Genomic DNA, 19,918 nt, shown 5'->3' on the forward strand with positions numbered 1-19,918 from the left:
CAATTGGGAATTCTTAATTGGCCACAGAGGTGAGAATGACCTCATTTAGCATGCTTCCATAGAAAAACACAAGGCCATGTCCGTGCATTCTTTGTTATATCTACTGTGGGAAATGATTAAAAAAAAAAGTGTACCATACTGTTAAACTCAGAATCAGCTTTGTGTTTTGTTTCATGAATAAATGTTGTGAATAAGATTCACTTGGGAAGAACGAAAGCTCAGATGATTACAATAAAAGTTTTAGGACCAAAGACTGCAAGATATTTTGGACGACCTGTCCCCAACCGAAGGTGAGCTGATGTATTTCTCAGTTGCCACCAATTCCTCAGACAAGGGAAATAGAAAAATGTTTCCAGTATGCGTGAGATACTTCTCTGTGTCTGATAGATAGTAGTAGGTGCAAGTTACTTGACTTTTATGAATACTGTGATAAAACTGCAAATGGCATACATCAAGCTCTAATGAACTGTATGGAAAAGTATCAACTGGATATTAGACACATCCCTTCCTATGCAGCAGATGATGCCAATGTCAACTTTGGAAAACACGACTGTTTAGCAGTTACTGAGCAGTGCCAATAGTCGCATTCTGAATGCTAATTGCACAGCTTACATAGCTCATAAACCTGCCATGCCTGCAATCAGCTGCCAGTGGATATTGAGTCATTTGTTTTAAAGATCTTCAGCCACTTCTCAGTATCTGCTTCCTGAAGAGAGGAAATGCATGCATTTTTTTTCCTTTGTTGACACTGAGTGGAATGAAATCTTTGCACATGATGGCTTTCTTTTCCAACAACTGTTGATCATCGCCTGCAAATCTAGCCAGCTCTCACGTAATACTTCTGGTCCTTTGGGGAGACCTGTCCTGTGGCTCTGAAGAGGATTTTTGAAGATGAAGAAAAACTTGAGCTGCTGAGATTTATCCGTGCTTTTTCCAGAACGTAATGTGTGTTTTTGACCAACTCGTAAAAAAAAGCTGGAGGACTTACAAGGGAGTCCAAAAGTTCTAAATGAAGATGCTTCAGTGGGAACAGCTTTTTTTTGTATACCAGACCAAGCAGCTGATGAACAAACAAGTGTCAGCACAGAGAGCCAAGCAGCAACAGGACTTTGTTACATTCCATGACATAGTTATTGCATACTGAAACCGATTCGCCTGTGGAGCTCTACTTTCACTGACCTGGAGCATGTCAGTCCTCAAAATGACAGAGAGAATCAGTATCAACCAACTCTATGACGAATGTTGTGCTAGCCAGGAGAAAAATACATAAAGCCAGACAGAAAAATTAAAAAATCCACCAGTGACAGGTGTGTGGCAGTTGATCAACATGTTCAGGATTGTATCATTTGGCGTCTGTGTGCCAGGCTCACATTCCCTTGTGGAGAGCATTTTCTCTCTGATGACAATTAAATGGTCAAACTCAAGAAACAGATGCACCACAGAAATGTCATTCAATTCAAATATTTGTTGACTGTGACTTCTCATGTAAGGACTTTTCTCTCTGGCTGTTTAAAAGGACAAAGAACTGCTTGAATCAATCAAGAGCAACAAAAATTATCCATGGGAGAAGTAGACTTGCCGAGTCATGCCCCTTTCTAGAGGGCTGTAGAGGTCAAAATTGTGATTTTTCGATGATTTATTTTGAGGTTTAATGATAATGATACATACATAATGATAGAGTTTTAGTAAAGCTATAGACTGCCTTACATACCCACACTGCCATGGCACACCACCCTTTGTCCCTTATTTGGTAGTGAGAAAAGAGGCAACACTAACTGATGACATCACTATGATGTCGGCCTGGTTATTCTCAGACTCGACAAAGCTCCTCCAGAGCTACATAGGACATTATATTCGTTTTCAAAGGCTAAGTACCATGAAAAGTAAACTGATCTTGATATGTAAAATTGGTGGGGCGCTCCTTTCGTGAATAACTTTTATAGAGTAAATGAAAGTTTTGATTCAATTCATTCAACTAATTGCTTCATCAGCTATTGGTTTCAGCACTAGTCAAGAGCTACGCAGTCAATTTAGTTCTAATTAATTTATGAAACCAATAACATAGCCTGTTAAAAATCAATAATCAATTAATTTAACATTAATGGGCTAAAATAGGAATGCTCACTCGTTTTTGGCTGGGTTCTCTAGGTTCCTTCAACGTTTCTCAAAATAACCTTCTAAGGAATGTTACTCAGAGCTTAGAGAACATTCTCCAGAGGTTTTAAAACAAATAAACTTCAGGGAGTGTCCCCTTGAATTTTTCTAAAGGTTTTACTAAAATAATCATAAAGGAACGTTCTCTAGAGATTTCACTAAGAAATAACCTTTGGGGTACGGAGCCCCCGAGGGGACATGGAGGTCAAGAAAAAAAATCTGTACTTATCTCTTGATCCCGACTTAGCTATGTCGGGATCCCGAGATAACTAAGTCGGGATCCTGACTTAGTTAACTCAGGATCCCGAGATAAGTACAGATTTTTTCCCCCTGCTCTCCGTGTCCCCTCAAGTGCTCCGTAGTGACGTCAATGTTCCTCCGGGTCAGTTTGGTATCATGGAAGACAAGAACAACAACAATGGAGCAGTTCATAGAGTTTTATTTCGTAACTTGGCCTCAAATATAAAGATATTAAATCAGGTAGTTTTCCAAATCCTCCTCCATGGTTCCACGTTGCCTCTTGAAGCTAAGTTATCCCGATGGCTGCTGAACTGATCCGGAAGTACATTGATTTTGAAAAGTTAGCTCAAGATCCCGAGATAGGTAAGTCGGGATCCCGAGATAACAAAAAGTTATCTTGGGATCCTGACTTACCTATGTCAGGGTCCCGAGATAGGTAAGTCGCGATCCTGACTTACCTTGGGATCTTGGGATCTCTTTGCCTCTTCTTTTTTTTCCCACCTTGTTTTTTTTTTTTTTTGCCTCATGTCCCCTCAGGGGCTCCGTATTTGGGGAACACTCCTCAGATGTTTCACCAAAAAAAAAGTTAATGGAACTTTCCCCAGAGTTTGTTGAAAGGTTTGACCAAAATAATCTTCAGGGAACAGTATTAGATCATTGTAGGAACAAAAAGGTTGTGTGAAGTCAGCCTTCAGTTATTTTCTCTGCAGGTTACCTATTTGCTGGGCTCTATTGTTGCACAGCAGTAACATCCCTCATAAAATCCCTTCAGTGTTGAGGACCTGCCGTGTCCTCCGCTCCGCTGGAGGGAACCAGAGAGACTTTGTGCATCTGGTTTGAATCCAGTGATTTTTATCTGGCTGCCAGACAAACTGGAGTAAACCACCACCAGCAGTGTGAGTGAGTGAGTGTGTATGTGTGTGTGCGTGCGTGTGTGAGTGTTGTAGGATCAATTATTACTGCAGGGGGGAAGAAAAAAAACAAAAAACACTTTCGTTATTCAATTCAAAATGCATCCAGTCAGAGTGTCGATCCCGTCGTTTCGCTCAGAAAACAACTCGATCGAGAGAGGATACACGGTAAGCTGCTCAGTGACCACCTCTGTCTGTGCGTGTGTGTCGTCTCTGCTGCTGTCATCAGTTTTTCATGTTATCTGTCTGTCCTGCAAATGAAACCATCGTCCGTCCAACACGTCAAGCCTCGTTAAAGTGTCGCAGTTAATTTAAAATGTCAAGGTGCGTGTTTGGTCACCGACTGTCCAGATCAACCCTGAATTCACCTTGATATTACACACTGCAAACATCTAAGCCGTATAGTGGATCACAGACAATATAAAAGGGTATTTAAGCAAATACTTGTAATGTGTGAGTTTAATTTAACGTCGCATTTATACGATGATGTGTCTAATTAAAGAGCCACTCTGCATAGAAAAACAACCCACCCAGCCCACCAGATCAGCTGTCTGATACAAATAAAGACTGACTTAAATAAAGCTTCGTGACATCAATGCATGGGAGGGGGGGGGGCAGTTTAGGTTTGCACTTTCATTACAAGTTGGGAGATTAAAGAGACTTATTTACAAGAGAAATTGTCAACATTTAAGCAATAGAAGCTGAGATATTCAGTTTTTTAGTCTCTAAACCCCTGAATCCTACATTTCCCATAATGCACTTGGAATGTTATTTTTGTTAGGCTGTCTTTTAAGTTTGTAATGTTGTTTTTTTGTTGCAATATCTCAACTCAGGGTATCTTCTCATATCGAGTGCTGACTGTCTGGGCCTCAGTTAACCCTTGTTTATCGATTAATCTGCTGACTATTTTCTTTATTAATCGTTTTGTCTTTAAAATGGCAAAAAAAAAAAAAAGGGGGGGTGAAAAATGCAGAGTATTATTTCTTAAAGGTCATGTTGATGTCTTTTTGTCTGATCAACAATCCAAAGATATTCAGTTTACTGTCATTTATGACACAGAAGCTTCAAATCATCACATTTAAACAACTATAACCAGCATTCAGCATTTTTGATTAAAAAAAAAGAAAAAAACAAACAAACAAGACCATAAATAATTGCTAGTTAATTTTCTGTCAATTGGCTAATGCTTTTAAGAGGTGAAATGTTCTGTATTTCACAAAAAAAGAAGTATAATGAAACATTTTTTTCTTTTTCTTTTTAATCATCCATGGATCCTTCTTGAGTTGTCTGAACCGTAGGGTTGGGGACCACTGCTTTAGACAACTGTGTGTTTCCTACTTGGTGGCAAAGAAGGTCCTTTTTTTTTTTTCCAAAATGACAACGCCCCTGGGCACTAAGCCCGGTCCGTTAAAAAAATGTTTCCTGAATTTGGCGTAGAAGAACTTGAATGGCCTACGGTCTGACCTCAACCCCATCCGACACCTTTCAGATGAATAAAACCCTGACAGCTGACCTGTCCTCATCACCTCGCTGGGTGTTATCTCATTGTCTAGTCTTGAGTTGATAATAATTTTTACTTGCTGGTTCATGGCTGAGCTGATAGTACGCTTTTGTGATGCCATTTCAGAATTACATGAACTGGGCTGCCATCATTTAAGCGTGAATTTCCCCTTTCATATAACACTGGCAATAACAGCTACACACATGCAGTAAATATGCCACTTTTAGGGAAGAGTGCAGCTGAGCGAGGGAAGTAGATCAGAGTGTTTTGGGATGTTAACAGACAGATCAAGTTGTTTTTGTACTACAACCAGCCAGATGTTTCCTCTTGGTAAGTAGCTGACATAGACAGTAACTGACGGTCAGCTGGCCATCACTCACGTAATGTTCAGCAACTATGTGTGCTGGGAGGGGTCATTTTTGGCTGACAGATTGTGGTGATATATCACGATTCCTTCAACTGACTCTCAACAGGTTGTGCTGACTTGTTTTCTTTCTTCCAGGTCTTTAAAATTGATGTGCTGATGAATGGCAGACAACATGCTCTAGAGAAACGCTACAGCGAATTCCACGCTTTGCATAAAATGGTGAGATTAAGTGGATCACCAACTTTTATGATCATCCTTAGAAAAGTTCTCCTTTATCATGAGTTAAAGTGATTGAACCCTTGAAACCTGTAAAACATTCACATTTAAACCATTTGATACTTTTTCTTACAGACATTTGAGTTTTAGATGCCGTTGAATGTGAAACTGGATCAATCACTGTATTATTTTAAGTGATTTATCACTGAAAATGCCACGATTAAATTCCTTAATTTGTGCCGTTCTAACACTTTAAGTAATTATAAGATGACACCTCAGCTCAATGGGCCTTGATTTCATCCTTGACATTTTGTAGGCTAAGCAAGATTAACTGATAAAGAAAAAAGTCAACAGTTGTAGCTGTAACTGCATCGGTGGAGCGACCTGCCATTATTGTGCAACATTCAGAGACGTGCTGCTTTGCACAGGAAATCACAGCAGAAAGTTAACCGTCATTGAGCTTCGTGTTGGTTTACCACTTTAACCAGAAACAGTTTTGGGGTTTCAGCTGCAAATATGTTCCTATTCCTCTTTAAGTAATTTCTGCCAAATGAAAACTAAATGATGGCACCTGCAGTCAGTAGTATGTGTGTGGGGCTTCTTTTCAAATGAAACTTCAGTATCTGTACTAGACAGAACAGATGTTTGAAAGGTACCAAAGTTAACACATGCTGCATTGTTATTTATCTGCCATATACAGAGAGAGACTTAGTTCATGTATAAATATAAACAGGATCAAAATAAATGGACCAGTGTCCTTTCCTGACCTCAAGTGTTGTTTGTAGTTGTTCATTATTTTTTTATATGCCACGTATTCTGACAAGAACATCCTCAATGTAGATTTCACATATTCACCATTACACAATGGTCTTACAATATTTGAGATCAGTCAGTGCATATTATAAAATCTCTCCACAAAGAATGAGGGAGTTAAAATAAAATGCATAAATTAAATTAAGAAATAAAATAAATGAATAAAAAAAGGGGAGGGGGAGGGGAGTGAATGCAAATAGTCAATAAAGGGTTGCCATATTTTGTACAATTTCTCTTCCATATACATATTTTAAATGATATTTCAAAACCCCTCCAGCTAAAGAAGAGCCTAAAGCCACCTGAGATCCCTTCGAAACATGTGAGAAACTGGGTTCCCAAAGTCCTGGAGCAGAGGAGGCAAGGTCTGGAGCTCTACCTGCAGGTACTCTAACACACCTGCACTGTTTTGCTCCAAGCTAACAACCAAAACATTTCTTAACCTATGCGAAGTCAGCATCATGCTACAGTTTTTTGTGCTTTTACCAAATACGAATTTGTCTCAAAATAAACATATATATGCTTCAGGGCAGATGCGGAGAGGGTAAAAATCCGTAAACAGTCCAGTAAAATGAAAGTCACGCAGAGCTCTGTACCAGTGCACCACTACTTCAAGCACACATTGCAATTTGCTTTTGTTTTTTTCTCTTTTGTCAGACTATAATTATGGAAAATGAAGTTCTTCCAAAGATATTCCTGGATTTCCTGAATATCCGCCATTTTCCTTCAGTGCCAAAAACAGAAAGCTGTGGGTGAGTTGAATCTTGAGGCTTTTCTATAAAATAAGTCTTTAGAAAGGCTGGAGGAAAGCTGTGTTAACCTTTTTTGTTTTTCTCCTTTAAGGTCATTTGACACAGAATCAGAGGAATCAAGGTGGGATGTTTAGTTTCTTGTGAATATTTTTAAACACTGTTGAATAAAACAGATGTCAGATTCTCCTTTTGCACTTTAACCAGTTCAAATGTGAGTCACTGTTTGCTCTGCACTTGAACTTCACCCTGCATATCAGTGACACCACCTACTTCTCATCATTGTGTTCATTTGTATGTAGCATGATGCCGCCCACAAACCTTTTAACTTCTGCCTTTTTTTTATTCTCCTTTTGACTCTTTTCAGTAAACTTTCACATCAGCCAGTCTTGCTCTTTCTGAGAGACCCCTACTTGCTGCCATCTGCAAACGGTGAGGCCACACTGTAACATTACTATGTCAATATCTTCAGCAAAAAGTTCTTCTTTGCTCATTTTATCTCTTGTCTTCATTGCTTGCAGACGCATTTTCAAATGTTGTGATTGAAGGTGTGGTACATGGAGTCTTCTACCCAGATCTTCAGCCAAGGTAGAGCGACAGAGCTGAAGCTGAGGGACTGTCACTACAGACGGATGCTTCATATTTCACACAATGTTACACGTGCTTCAAGGAAGGACATGTTTAAAATACACTGAACCTCATTTTCATTTCCCAAAAGCACAGAACAAAAGTCCATTACAGAAAGAAAGGAAGCCTACTCACTCAGCAATATCACTTATATCAGTTTTCCATTGTCATTATATCCAGTGAATCACCCAGTGCACATTACCATCAGTTGTTATTAATGACCCATATTCATTTGCTTAATTATCCTAACAAAATAGCTTGAGTGAACAATATTTTGAGGCATTAGAAAAATCATTAAGATGGCATAATCAAGATTATTTTCAGAAATTATAGAGTTTAATACTTTGTAATAAATTATCTTATCATATACTTTCCTTGTTTCTTAGGAAAGTAATCAGTAAAATAAACATTCAGGATCAACTGGAAATACAAACATGATGCTGATCAAAGAAGGGAGAAGTGGTTTTTGAAAAGAGTTATATTTTTAGTCGAGGACACTCCAGCTCTAAGGAGCCAGAAGGGAAATGCGGATGTCTGCTGGATAGGAGGTTAGCTTGCCAGAGACAGAGGAGCATTTTTGGCTTGCTGGGACAAAGCTGGAGCTGCAAACAAGGAGGTGCCACCACTCCCTTTGTGTCACCAGCACTGTGGGTTTTGAACCATCTGCAGGGAGCCAGCTGAGGGATGTGGCAGGACAACGTGGATACATTTTGAGGGAGTGAAGATTTGCATACCGATGGAGGTGACAGCTACATGCTGAATGTTTGGGTGGAAATGAAATGTTGAGTTTCTCTAAATAGGTTGTGGCAGTGATGTGGACCTCATTTAACAAACACTGTGGTGTTGACAACAGTGCTATTGAGCTCTGTGTGGAGCTTCTATACGAGCAGCTTAGTTTCGTTCAGTGATTAACTGGAAATTTTGGGCAGAAAGCCAATTTGAAATGTAACTATAACAGACAGAAATATGTGGCACAACTTGTGAGTGCAGAAAGACATGTTTAGCTCGAGGTGAGTGTCATCGCAGTCATAGAAAAACTGATGTTGACCAAGCAATTAAAAGAAACTTACTGTAGAGTGAGCTCCATTTCTTTATTTATGGGTTAGGGTAACCCATAAATAACTTTCATTTTGTCCTCCCTCTAAACTTCCTCTTCATGTATGACATGAGTAAGAGATGCAATGATGAGCCTTTAAGAAAAGCCTGTTGGAACTATTTAAAAGGTTTGACCTGCACATGACACACAACCTCTCTCCTACCTAAGAAAATCAGCACCACATTTGTATCTGAGCAGATCAAATGTTAACTCAAGGGGGAAAACACTGTATTAATCATGAAATGAAAGCAGACATCCCTTGTATTACTGTTAAAACAAGCTTGTACTCTTCTACAATTCAGTATTGTCTTTGATCTCACACCACTGACTACACACACAGGCTCGGTAGGCGAAGGTGCAAGTAAGATTGTTGCATTTAGATTTCAGTTTGTGCATGAAAATAATCCTTTGATTTCGTGTGGGAGCAGGAAAAACTCTTCGGATAACACTCCTTTAGGGCCAGTACCTAACACTAATTCTAGTGATATTACATTTCATGATGAATTTACACTCAATATATTTATGTAGAATGCCAGTTTTTCAGTTGTGGTGATTTAAGGGAATAGTCACCTGTCATGTAAAGGGATGCAAAGTGTGTTTAGTTTTACAGAGCACTTGTAAAAAATAAAGAGGCGGTGATGTAGAAGAACTAGTCAAATACTGTGCAATATGAAAAAAACTAAACAAAAACTGTCTTTATGTTCCTTGTAAATGGATGTCTGTGAAACTACAAAGCACCCATTATTGTGAAGACTCTGTGAAACACAATGTTGCATGTCACTTTTTTGGACAGTACTTGATGACACAACAGTGATCTGACCTACATTTGGACTCACCATTAATGTGACTGGACCTCCACTACAGCACAGTATCAACTGCGTAATTTGTACAGTTTAAAGATGATTACTGAGCAACTAACCTCCACTTAACAGATCACAATTTTATGTTTTAACAAGGTAAATTATTTCCTAAAGATCCACCTTGTAGATTTATATGTATTTATACAGTGTAACATTGTACTGTTTGTGCTCTGATTATTTGAAAAGTGTCATTTATGTGCCATAATGTCAAGACTGGAATGTGACTGCAGCACTTCAGGATGGGCAATGTGTAAAAATACTGACACAAATAAAACTTAATATTTCCACAAACTGTCAGTCGATTTTTTATCAAGTTCATTAACATCACAAGCTCTTTATTATAAAAGTGACAAAATGTTCTTGATTGACAAGCTAGCAGTTGTTTTCTTTTTCTGTCAGTTTTTCTCACATTATAGGGCATAAAAGCACATAGCAGAAAACTCCTTAAACCTCTTCATAAACTGGATATTTGTAAATCTGCTTATACTATAGAGCCAGAACTACTGAGAATTAAAGCTGGGCAATAAACTGAGAATTTACCAATGGAAGGAAAAATGATTGACCAAACTGATCCTGTTCGGGTCAGTACAGCAATAAACAATAACTGAATTATAAGTTAATAATAAGTCATGTTTTCACCTCGTCTCATCAAACAAACACCATTAAGATACGGTGCTTTGTTGTATGATGCAGACTCTGAAGTTTTAAATTTAAAATCTTTTATTTTTAATGCACTTTTATCTTGAAATTGTTATTGATATTGATATTACCCAGCTGTAATTGCAATTATAAAGTTCTCAAGCAAAATCGAACAAACTTGAAATGTCATGCACAGTGAAGCGGTGCAATTGTTAAACAGTATTCTGGTTTTGCTGCCATTATGACAAATGTGTCATTAGCATTAAATTCAAATTTTAAAAAAAGCTATAACAAAATACTGACCTTTACATTTGGAAATAATCTGATATTCCAAACATTTCAGAAGCATAGAAGATTAAAAAAATCATAAAATTTCTGGGTAGCGACGTCCCTGTGTAGTAACAGTCCAGTAGTAACAACACTCACTCACACACTCACTCGCTCGCACAGACACACACACACGTCTGGAATGTGTGATCCAGCACTTAAAGGCAATTTGACAGTAACTGTGTCTTTGGTCCCAAACAATAGCTTCAAAGTTCTCCGTGGCCAACTTCATCTTTGAGTCGCTCGTCCTGGTTGGTTTCCGCCTCAGGCTCTTTCATGTTGGCGAAGGCGACTTCCCGGGTCAGCTGTTCCAGCGGAGGCAGACCCACAGCCAGGTTCCGCATTGCAATGGCTGTCATCACGAATCTTAAAGAAAAGGGGGCCGAGTTAATAAGATGTAGTGCATTCACAGTAAAAGGCTTTGTGATATAATGCTTTTGAAGATAACTATATTTAAAAAATGAAAATTGATATAATACAGATATGATAATATCATGTATATAATCAAGTGCTGGTTCTTCCCATTCTCTGTCTCTGTCCCTCAAGGCCCCACACCCATACATCTTGTGGATCTTTTGTTTATCAGTTCATCTGGTTGTCTTTTCACTTTCCATTAAGTGTAATTGTTCTTTTTGTATGCTTTTGTGCAGTTATGGTAACAGACTCCCTCTCCATGTAACCACACTCGTATTTTGAGAATAATTCATTTTCCAGAAAACAGAAAACAAACAATAAACAAAGTTAGATAAACACAGATATCACACAGCCATGATAACCGTGTAGTGAAAATATAATATCTTGACAGCCCTAATTCACAGATTCATTTTGTTGGTTAAAGAACAAGATCGAGAGGACAACACTCACCCTCGCCGTATCGTGTAGTACTTTTTCACAGCAAAGCGGTCCAATCGCTCCAGCATGCCTGCCTCCCTGCGTTTCTTCACCTCCTTCATGCGGCGCTGCCTCTTCAGGAACAGCCGCACAATGGGGTCAGTGGCATTGACCTCCGCCCCTTCGTCATCTGCAGCCATAAGAGGCAGCAGCTCAGGAGGAAGAGGCTCAGTTTCTGTGGGATGAGACTCCAAATCAATCTGATTCTTTGTTTTGAGTTCTTGAACAAAATTTTCTTTGCGTTCAGCAAAATCTACAATATTCTACTATGAAGTGCTACAAACTTCAGTTGTACAGCACCTCTCCTGATACGACAGAACAAATGTATACAGTAAAAAGCTAATGCACATAAAAATGTAATGATACCAATAAAATGAATTCAAACAAAGAACAAAGTTTCACCTGTCCCATTGCGAACACGCTCCTGCAGCTCAGACAGTTTGGTGAAGTTCTGCAGTAGCCCCGCCTCTGTAGTGTTGACGTAGATGTACATATAGCAAGAAGGGTCTTCAGACACCGTGTACACTTTATGGTAAGCCCCAGCAGGTACCTACACACATGCACATTATGGTTAATGCTTAAATTTGTCCCGCTTAAACAGTTAATGGTGATACTATTGTGTATCTGTACCTGTATCTGCTCCCCAGCCTGCAGAGTGTGGTTCTTTTTCTCATCCACTACCTCAACTTTCACCTGACCCTGCAACACATGGATGCTGGTGTTGCCCAGATCTTCACTCACAAAGTTTTCTAAGTGGAGACCTGAAGGATAACATGCTTTCAGTTAGCACAAATTCAGACAAAGTAGCACCAAGGATTAAGAAGGGAAGTCAAAACAACTAAATAAACACAACTAAACTAAATGACAGGACAAGATGAAGTGTGTAACCTGGGAAATCTGCGATAAAGACGATCTCTGTCTGATTGTCCAAACTGTCCTCAATCTCCTGGAACTTGGTCCTCCATGGCGAGAGGTCGACCAGAAGAGGCATCAGCCATGCGTTTGGTCGAAATGGTGACCAATCAGCCTTCACAATGTCCACACGGGGATCAAAGATCCTTAGAGAAGAGCAACACTTTGACTCTTAGTTCATTATGATTTTTTTTTACAAGATTCACATTTTGATATAACTGAAAAAATATATGAATAGCATCTTTTTCTCACATAAACGCCTCTCATACCTTTGCTGGAAACGTTCATTTATGGACACCCAGATGTCAAAGTATATTTCAGGATCAGAGATATTATAGCGAGGCAGGAGCTGATTGAGGCATGTGGCGTACTGCTTCAGCATGTCTCCGTGGTCTTTCCACCGACGACTTTGAGTGAACACCTACAGTACATATACAATATAATAAGTACTTCACTAAATTTGCTAAAATGCAAACATTAAAAGAGACATTTTCAATCAATCGGATAGTGACAACAATGATAAGTAAAAAGTATAAATGTGATAGTCTGCAGCCACTTCGTTGTCTATACTGCATTGATTCAGTGTTAAGATAGTGAATAAATAGAGTTACTTACCCCTGGGTTCAGGTATCCAATATCTCCTGTTTTTCCATCTTTGTAGGTGATCTTAACATGCTGATGGCTGCGGGCATGAACCATCATGTCCCACGAGTAGCCATACAAGCCATTGGTCCAGTTGTTGTAACCCTGGATGAAACAACATATACACATTAGGATAATTCCATTGCTAATAATTTCTAACCATTTCACCAGTTTTTATTAAGTCAGTATATACACCAAGGCTTTAAATTCATAAATAGCTAAGAGAAAAATGCAGTGTGTTCATATCAGAGGCAGGATGACAAGTATCTTTTTCTGCACCGATCTTGCTCTCACCCTCCTGCTAACAACACAGGTCTGAGCCACTGTTTGCTGTTGAACAGCAGCAAACTGATTGAGCAACTATCTGTATGGTCAGTCAGAGGGCTGATAAGGCTTTTGTTGATAGCAAAGTACAACTTCTCGGTGGCAAAAAGCATCAGAAGAATGGACTCACTTTGCAACACTTTGATAAATGGTTCTTTGAACGTGCAGCTGTACAATCTGGGTTACGCTGACAAATAAAGAGAGATAGAGGTACCTTTGTGATGAAGTGGGAGTACGGCATGAAGAACTGCTCGATAATGTAGAGGATAGTAAAAATAGCTCCCAGCTTGTGCTTCAGTCTCAGTTTGGAAGGTTTGGCAGCAGGCGGGCTCTCCTGGCGTTCAGTACCGGTGCCGTGGGTCTCAGCGTAAACACAGGAGGTGCTGGGCTGAGGGTTCGTTGACGTGAATGGCAAGACTGGCCTGAGGAATGCTGGGAAATAGGCGAAAAATCTTCTTGGCCAGTCGGGGTAGCAGAAGAGAGGACTGGTGGCCAGCATCGTGTAGGAAAACATCCCTGTGGATTATTAGCATCCTTTTTTTAGATGAAGGTAAAATGAAGGTTTCATTAAAAGTATTAATCCAAACTGAAAAACTAAACAAGAAAGATGTTTATAGTGAAGCGAGGCAACAGACTCACCGATGCTAAAGAGCTGGGAGTTCATACAGTGGAAGTAGGAGACAAAGAAAAATGCATAAGGTCGCGTGGCATCGAAAAACAGCAAGTATCCGGCGGTCAGATCCAGAAAGAGACCGCCTCCATGCACCACCAGTATGTTTACTAACTCCACCGGAAGAATCACTCTGAAAAATAATGTGAGGTACACCAAGGTTAGAGTGGGTGTAACGAAATACGACAGGTAGTGATGTTTTGGACAAGCTGCTAACTGATACCTACTTGAAAGGATCAAAAAGCCAGTGGTGTGCCAAGTATGACATGGAATATCCCTCTACCCAATCAGCATCCAGCTTTTTAACTCCAGCAATGAAGTATACAATAAATATCTTTGAAGAACAAGAAACATAGACAACGTTAGATTACCTGCACCTGAGAGATAATTCATTAGTTGAAAAAAATGTCTGTTTGACTGAAAAAGTCACGCACCTGTGTCCTCAGCACAGTGTAATTCCACAGAGGCACTTGAGCGTTTCTTTTAGCAGGTCTCCGCAATCCATCAACTGACCTACAAACAGACAAAAGGGCATAAGGGCATGTCTCCTATGCTCACATATACAGACAGATATGCACAAGCACCCACAGACAGACAAACATTATCTCACCAGTATCTGTTGCCATCCATGAGTATGAGCTGAAATCCAATGAGGCCATAGAGGTAAGAGTGATTGTTCCAGGTCGTCTTGTCCAGAAAGAAGATGTACCAGTATGTCGAAATAAACATGAGGCAGGAGAGACGATAGAAACAGCCGAGCATGATGCCCAAGGAGCCTTCAATGAGAGACACACACATATACACACAAATCTCAGTTATGATGATATAACAGTTGTTGCTACTATGAATCTTTTTGTTTCACACATTAATGTCTTTTTACAAGTCTGCAGATTAAACCAGTGAACACTATTGTCAAAATTCTTAAAATTTGATTTTATGTTTCATAATATATGTAATTGTATGTCAATAATCTAAATTGTATTACCCACATTGGTGAGTCCACTTTGTAAAGTACATGGTTTGTAGCCCTAATGATTTCTTCCTCGATCAGTATTGATTTACTTTGATTGTCACTGTGTTCTGCTGCCTGTTTGCTCTCTTACTTCAGCTATAATGTTTTTGCACTAGTTGTCAAAGTCTTTGTAAAATCTTGCGTTGAGTTATTTGGCTTGGAGGAGAAAGAGAACTGGAAAATTGCAGGTCTGGAGCATACTCTTTCATCTTTGCCAAAGACAGCCTCCCTACAGAGACTGCCTCCAATAAAACGCTTCCGCTCAAAAAGAACGGTGGGAGGGGGGGTTGCTCTTCTCAGAGAGTCGGTAAATACAGATGTACGAACCTTCCAACCTGTAATCTTTTGTATATCAGCTTCTAATATTACCACAAGAGCATGACCCACCAAGAAACATCACCACATACACCAGGTACATCCAATCCATCGGCAGGGGCTGCAAGAAATTGATGAGGGGAAAGCGGCACACAGGGGCACCATCCAGGAACTTGTAGTCCAGGTGACTGAGGCCACGTTCCTGCGTGACGTCGATAGCCATCAGCAAACCTGCAAGGAAAACACAAGAAGTGACAAGAGACACACAAATTGTAGAAATAAATCAGTATCAGTAAATGGTAAAAGGAAATGGCATCTTGAAGATCTCCTCCAGACATATAAAACTTCAGACATTATCAGACATTAATGTGTCTGATAATATTCTACTCCTTATCCCTCATTTTTCCACAATCTATAAATGTGAAAATATGTTTCATTTCAGAAGTTAAAACAAAATGTCTCCTTGTTCATTCTCAGTGTTCGTGCACCAGAGGCCTCGGGTTTCACATCACACATGTGTGAGCTGAATATTGAACCAGCATTGGTTTCCAGTTTAGTTATGATATCACAAATCCTGCTCATAGGCCCATCGTTTTAAAATTAGATTATTAAGAAAATGTCTGTCTCCTGCAGATGAATGTGAGGAGGAGACTTTGACTTACCAAACAAAAAGCGGAAGATGCCCAGGGATGCAGGGTCAGTGGGGCGGTTCAGAAGGGCCACCAAACTATGCCAGGAAGTTAGGTCCTCCTTCTTGAACCCAAAGATCTGCTCCATCCTGGTTTTAGTCTGTGGGTTGTCTTTTTTAGGAGCTGCAACCTTTTTTGCAGTTTGTTCCTCTCCATCGCTGCCCACAATAGCACCTAGAGGTTTAACACAGACACACAATTTACTGTTATGTTAATTGTAACTCATACAATATGAAAGCTGTTGTTGGACAACCTGAGGATCCCTACATGGATTACATCAAACATGCAACAATTGTTTATACAGCCAAACACGGCTTTGGTTTAAATAAGAGATAGCCGTGGTTAATTGCAGGTCTTATTTCATTGGCTAAACAACAACAACACATAGCCTGCTAACAACAACCTCACCTGCAACAGCGTCTCTCGTCTCCATGCTAACACGTTCAAAATGCACCCGGGTTTAGATTCGGGTTTAGGTTTGGGTTTAGGTCCCCTCTGTCTGCTCCTCGAGACCCAGGTGGAGGTGTCCTGCCTGGTCACGTCACTGAAACGGCCGAAGTTACGTGTCACGTCCCACACAGACACACAGAGGAGGTGGACAGTCTGGGGCGGACGAGTTATTGTTCTCCACCCGTATTCTGTAAAGACCTATTCTGTATTTGATTGGCTGTAGCCGCGACATTAACCTAAACCAATCATCTCATTCCTCCTGCCTAAATGTAACCAATCGAACCAACGACGGTTATGAATACTAGCCAATTATAAGTAGAGTAGGGCGGGTCTTCGTGGAATGCGGGTGGAGACGGGAGACATTGGAATGTTGTGAAACAAGTGCTTGTCGTTTATTGGCTAGTTTCACTGCGTCACGCCTAAAAAGGGTAGGACCCTGTACGTCACATCCGGTAGACTGAAGATTTGACTTCAATATTTGAACTACAGCATATACAGTAATATACAGTTACAGCATATACAGTCTATGAGTTACACAGACAATAACGGAAGTACAAGCAATATAGGAAAATAAATCAATACATTAGTAACAAACCGTTGAAATACAAATAAAAATAGAAAAAAACATAATAGTAATAATAATCATCATAATCACATTACATTTAATTTGTATCACCCTTTATTGTATTGTATTATATTGTATTGTGTTGAATTTCAGAGTGCTGCAGCATTACAGCATACAACACATAACATGTTAAGATGCCAAATAATGTTTTGACAGCAATACAGCCCTTTATAGATATCACACAAAGTGTATACCTAATTTTATTTCATTGGCCTTTACAAAAAGTGCCATCTTATTTGAATTTACTCATGATATCACCCAAAAAAAATTAAATGACCAACAAGGAAGTCTATGTTTTCTCTTACTCCCAAAAATCTTAAGAATATAATATGATTTGATTTGCATTTTATTCAGAAAGATGTTTCCCTACTTCTATAATGATTATTCTATCCTTATTTCAACCTTTAGCATGTGTACATTTCTCACTCATATACTTATGAGGGCAAAAGCACAAGGCTGTGGATGTGTTGTATTTAAAAGAAGGGAAACTCTGGCCATCCAGTCACACTGACGAACCATGTTTAATCTCACCAACAGGGGTGTTTGAAACTTTCTTCCTGATGGAGGGTGGTCATGTGATCTTAGCCATTTATTTGTCAGTCTATTATTTTCTGTAATGTAAAATTTTAACATTTTTTAGGTGGAGTTTTCTGTGTTTTCTGCCGCACCCTGCACTGTATATTATCTGTCATAATCTGTCATTTTTTGTGTAATTTTAACTTGTGTAAACTAAACTAAACTTAACTAGTCTCATAGTGACTTATACCTGTGCTCATTAGTAAACACTGGTTTCACAATGAAAATTGACCACATGTAAACATCTTATGACCCTTTTTCTGCCTATATTTCAAGCTACTGTCATGACTAGAATATCAGATGATACTACTGGAGGGCAGTTGTGTGTAAATGTATTTACATATAATTTGTTTATCAGCCCGGCTTTAGAGGAAAGATGATGGGGTTTACTTTCAGGACTTCAGAAACAGGACAGTGTCATAATTAGATGTTCATCAAATGAAATGCTATTCCTTCTAGTCATTAAAAAGAGAGAAGGGACGGAGAGTTATCTTTGTTGTTGTTTCTTCAAGTGTTTGAAAGGTGACTACCTCTGTTGAATCTCAGTTGTCTGCACAAACTGGTGATATGAATTTGGCAATGGAGATGGTTGCAGACTCCATTCAGTGAGGTCTTGGTCTATCTGGGTGGGTTATTCACAGTTGTGTGTTAGTGAGAGAGAATGAAAGAGGTTTTCAAGTGGTTGGAGACAAGAAAGACCTTTGTGAACTGGTTGTCTTGGATGCAGTGTTACTTTCTCAAACCCGATGTTAAAGCTGTTCCATGTCACAGGGAAGCACGTTGTTTCACACACGTCCGTATGAATATATTTTATAAGGTCACTTTTTTAACATAATACTGGGCATGCTTGGCTTTGTCTTTGTGATTACACAAAAAGAAATGGTTGCTTCACCCTTTGCTTTAGATACTAATTCAAAAATATTTATTTAGCCTTTTAAATCATTTAAAAGACAGCAAATGAAAAGAACTTCATAAATACAATGTTTTGAATGATTTCTCAGGACATAAATGATTCAATGATATTAATGTATAATAATTTCCTGTCTAAGAGTTTGAATGCAGTTGGGATAACAGACTGCATTACGCAAAGGTTCCAGCCTCAACATACAAGATAAATACTTGGCAGTGCTCTTTGGACTCAGGAGGATCCAAACAGACAGGTCAGTAGGGTTCAACTACTGTTAAAAAACAGCCTGATGTGTAGGATTTGTTATCAAGTTTTCATTTTTTATATTTCATGGGATGATTAAATATCAGTTTTAAAGTCTTAAATTAAATCCAAAATGGAGTAGTTATTTCAGATAGAGAAACCCATCGAGGCATGAGCAGATAAACTATTCATTAACAAAACACTTAACACACTATTTCTAATAACGTATTTTTATCCATCTCTATCCAAAGTTGCTGCATCTCTCTGGGCACCACCGGACGTAGTTATCACCAATGATCCACACTGTGTGAATATGGGAGGAAAATAAATGAGTGTAATAAATGCTTCAGTAAAGTTAACTTAAGGGCTTATTTTTTATATTGACACTATTATTGTCACATCTATCTAAATACATTTTTTGTCATTTTTTGACAAACTGAGTGTAAGTCATATGGTCAGGACTGTATAGACAGTTTATGCTGTGTGTATCAGGCATGATGGAGGCATTACAGATGGTCATAACCTCGACAAGGACCAATGAACTAGAACAAATAAACATCTTGTAAAAAAGAAAAGTGAAAAGAGTAAGGTAATGGTAATAATGAAATGAAGTATACTGCTAAAATTATATGAAACATTTTACATTTTAGATTTATTTCCAGAATGAAATAATAATAGTATGAAAACTTAACCATTGACTCTACAAAGGAAATATGGAGTGCACTACAGACCAAGAAATTAAGTGTATGAAGTATGAAGGTGACAGATGAAAAAATGAAATGATGTAAAATGATATAAAAGTGACAAGTGCAGGGATTAAACGAGTAAAGTCCAGTTTAATAACAATGTAGCTCAGCTATTTAGTAGGGCCTTCCAATGAGCAGCATGAACAGTAGGACAATGCTCATGTGGATTATCTGACAACCAAACTTAAAGACTTCTGGACTTTTACATGTGGGCCAGGCAACATTTGAGGTACAAAAATGTGCATGCATGTTAGGCTAATGACACTTTAAAATAAAATATGTGACTCAGCTAGTTTCTCATGCATGCATGTTACACATAAAACTACATAGTATTGCAGCAGTAAGTCAGAAATGCAATAACAGGAATGGATATGACCGTCTAGTTGTAAGCACAGTGTTTGGTCTGTGGTGGATCTTAG

At 39.0% G+C, this 19,918-nt stretch overlaps 2 protein-coding genes across 2 annotated transcripts; one reads left to right on the forward strand and one right to left on the reverse strand.

Moving 5' to 3' along the window:
* The first annotated feature begins 3,272 nt into the window (after positions 1-3,272).
* snx24 (sorting nexin 24) lies at positions 3,273-9,816 on the forward strand. Its single transcript, XM_062435184.1, has 7 exons — positions 3,273-3,473; positions 5,309-5,392; positions 6,480-6,584; positions 6,857-6,951; positions 7,043-7,072; positions 7,316-7,380; positions 7,470-9,816. The coding sequence occupies exons 1-7, from the start codon at positions 3,405-3,407 to the stop codon at positions 7,538-7,540; spliced, it is 519 nt and encodes a 172-aa protein (XP_062291168.1). The 5' UTR covers positions 3,273-3,404; the 3' UTR covers positions 7,541-9,816.
* Positions 9,817-9,845: 29 nt separating this feature from the next.
* On the reverse strand, positions 9,846-16,521 carry ggcx (gamma-glutamyl carboxylase). Its single transcript, XM_062435183.1, has 15 exons — positions 16,361-16,521; positions 15,926-16,126; positions 15,336-15,494; positions 14,547-14,712; positions 14,371-14,449; positions 14,164-14,270; positions 13,906-14,069; positions 13,481-13,782; positions 12,916-13,047; positions 12,570-12,721; positions 12,277-12,446; positions 12,019-12,149; positions 11,791-11,938; positions 11,362-11,563; positions 9,846-10,863 (listed from the first exon to the last, which is right to left on the reverse strand). Exons 1-15 carry the CDS (start codon positions 16,383-16,385, stop codon positions 10,704-10,706), a joined length of 2,298 nt encoding a protein of 765 aa, XP_062291167.1. The 5' UTR covers positions 16,386-16,521; the 3' UTR covers positions 9,846-10,703.
* Between the last annotated feature and the right edge of the window lie 3,397 nt (positions 16,522-19,918).

Source organism: Scomber scombrus, chromosome 15, assembly GCF_963691925.1.
Source record: "Scomber scombrus chromosome 15, fScoSco1.1, whole genome shotgun sequence".
NCBI classification, from domain to species: Eukaryota; Metazoa; Chordata; class Actinopteri; order Scombriformes; family Scombridae; genus Scomber; species Scomber scombrus.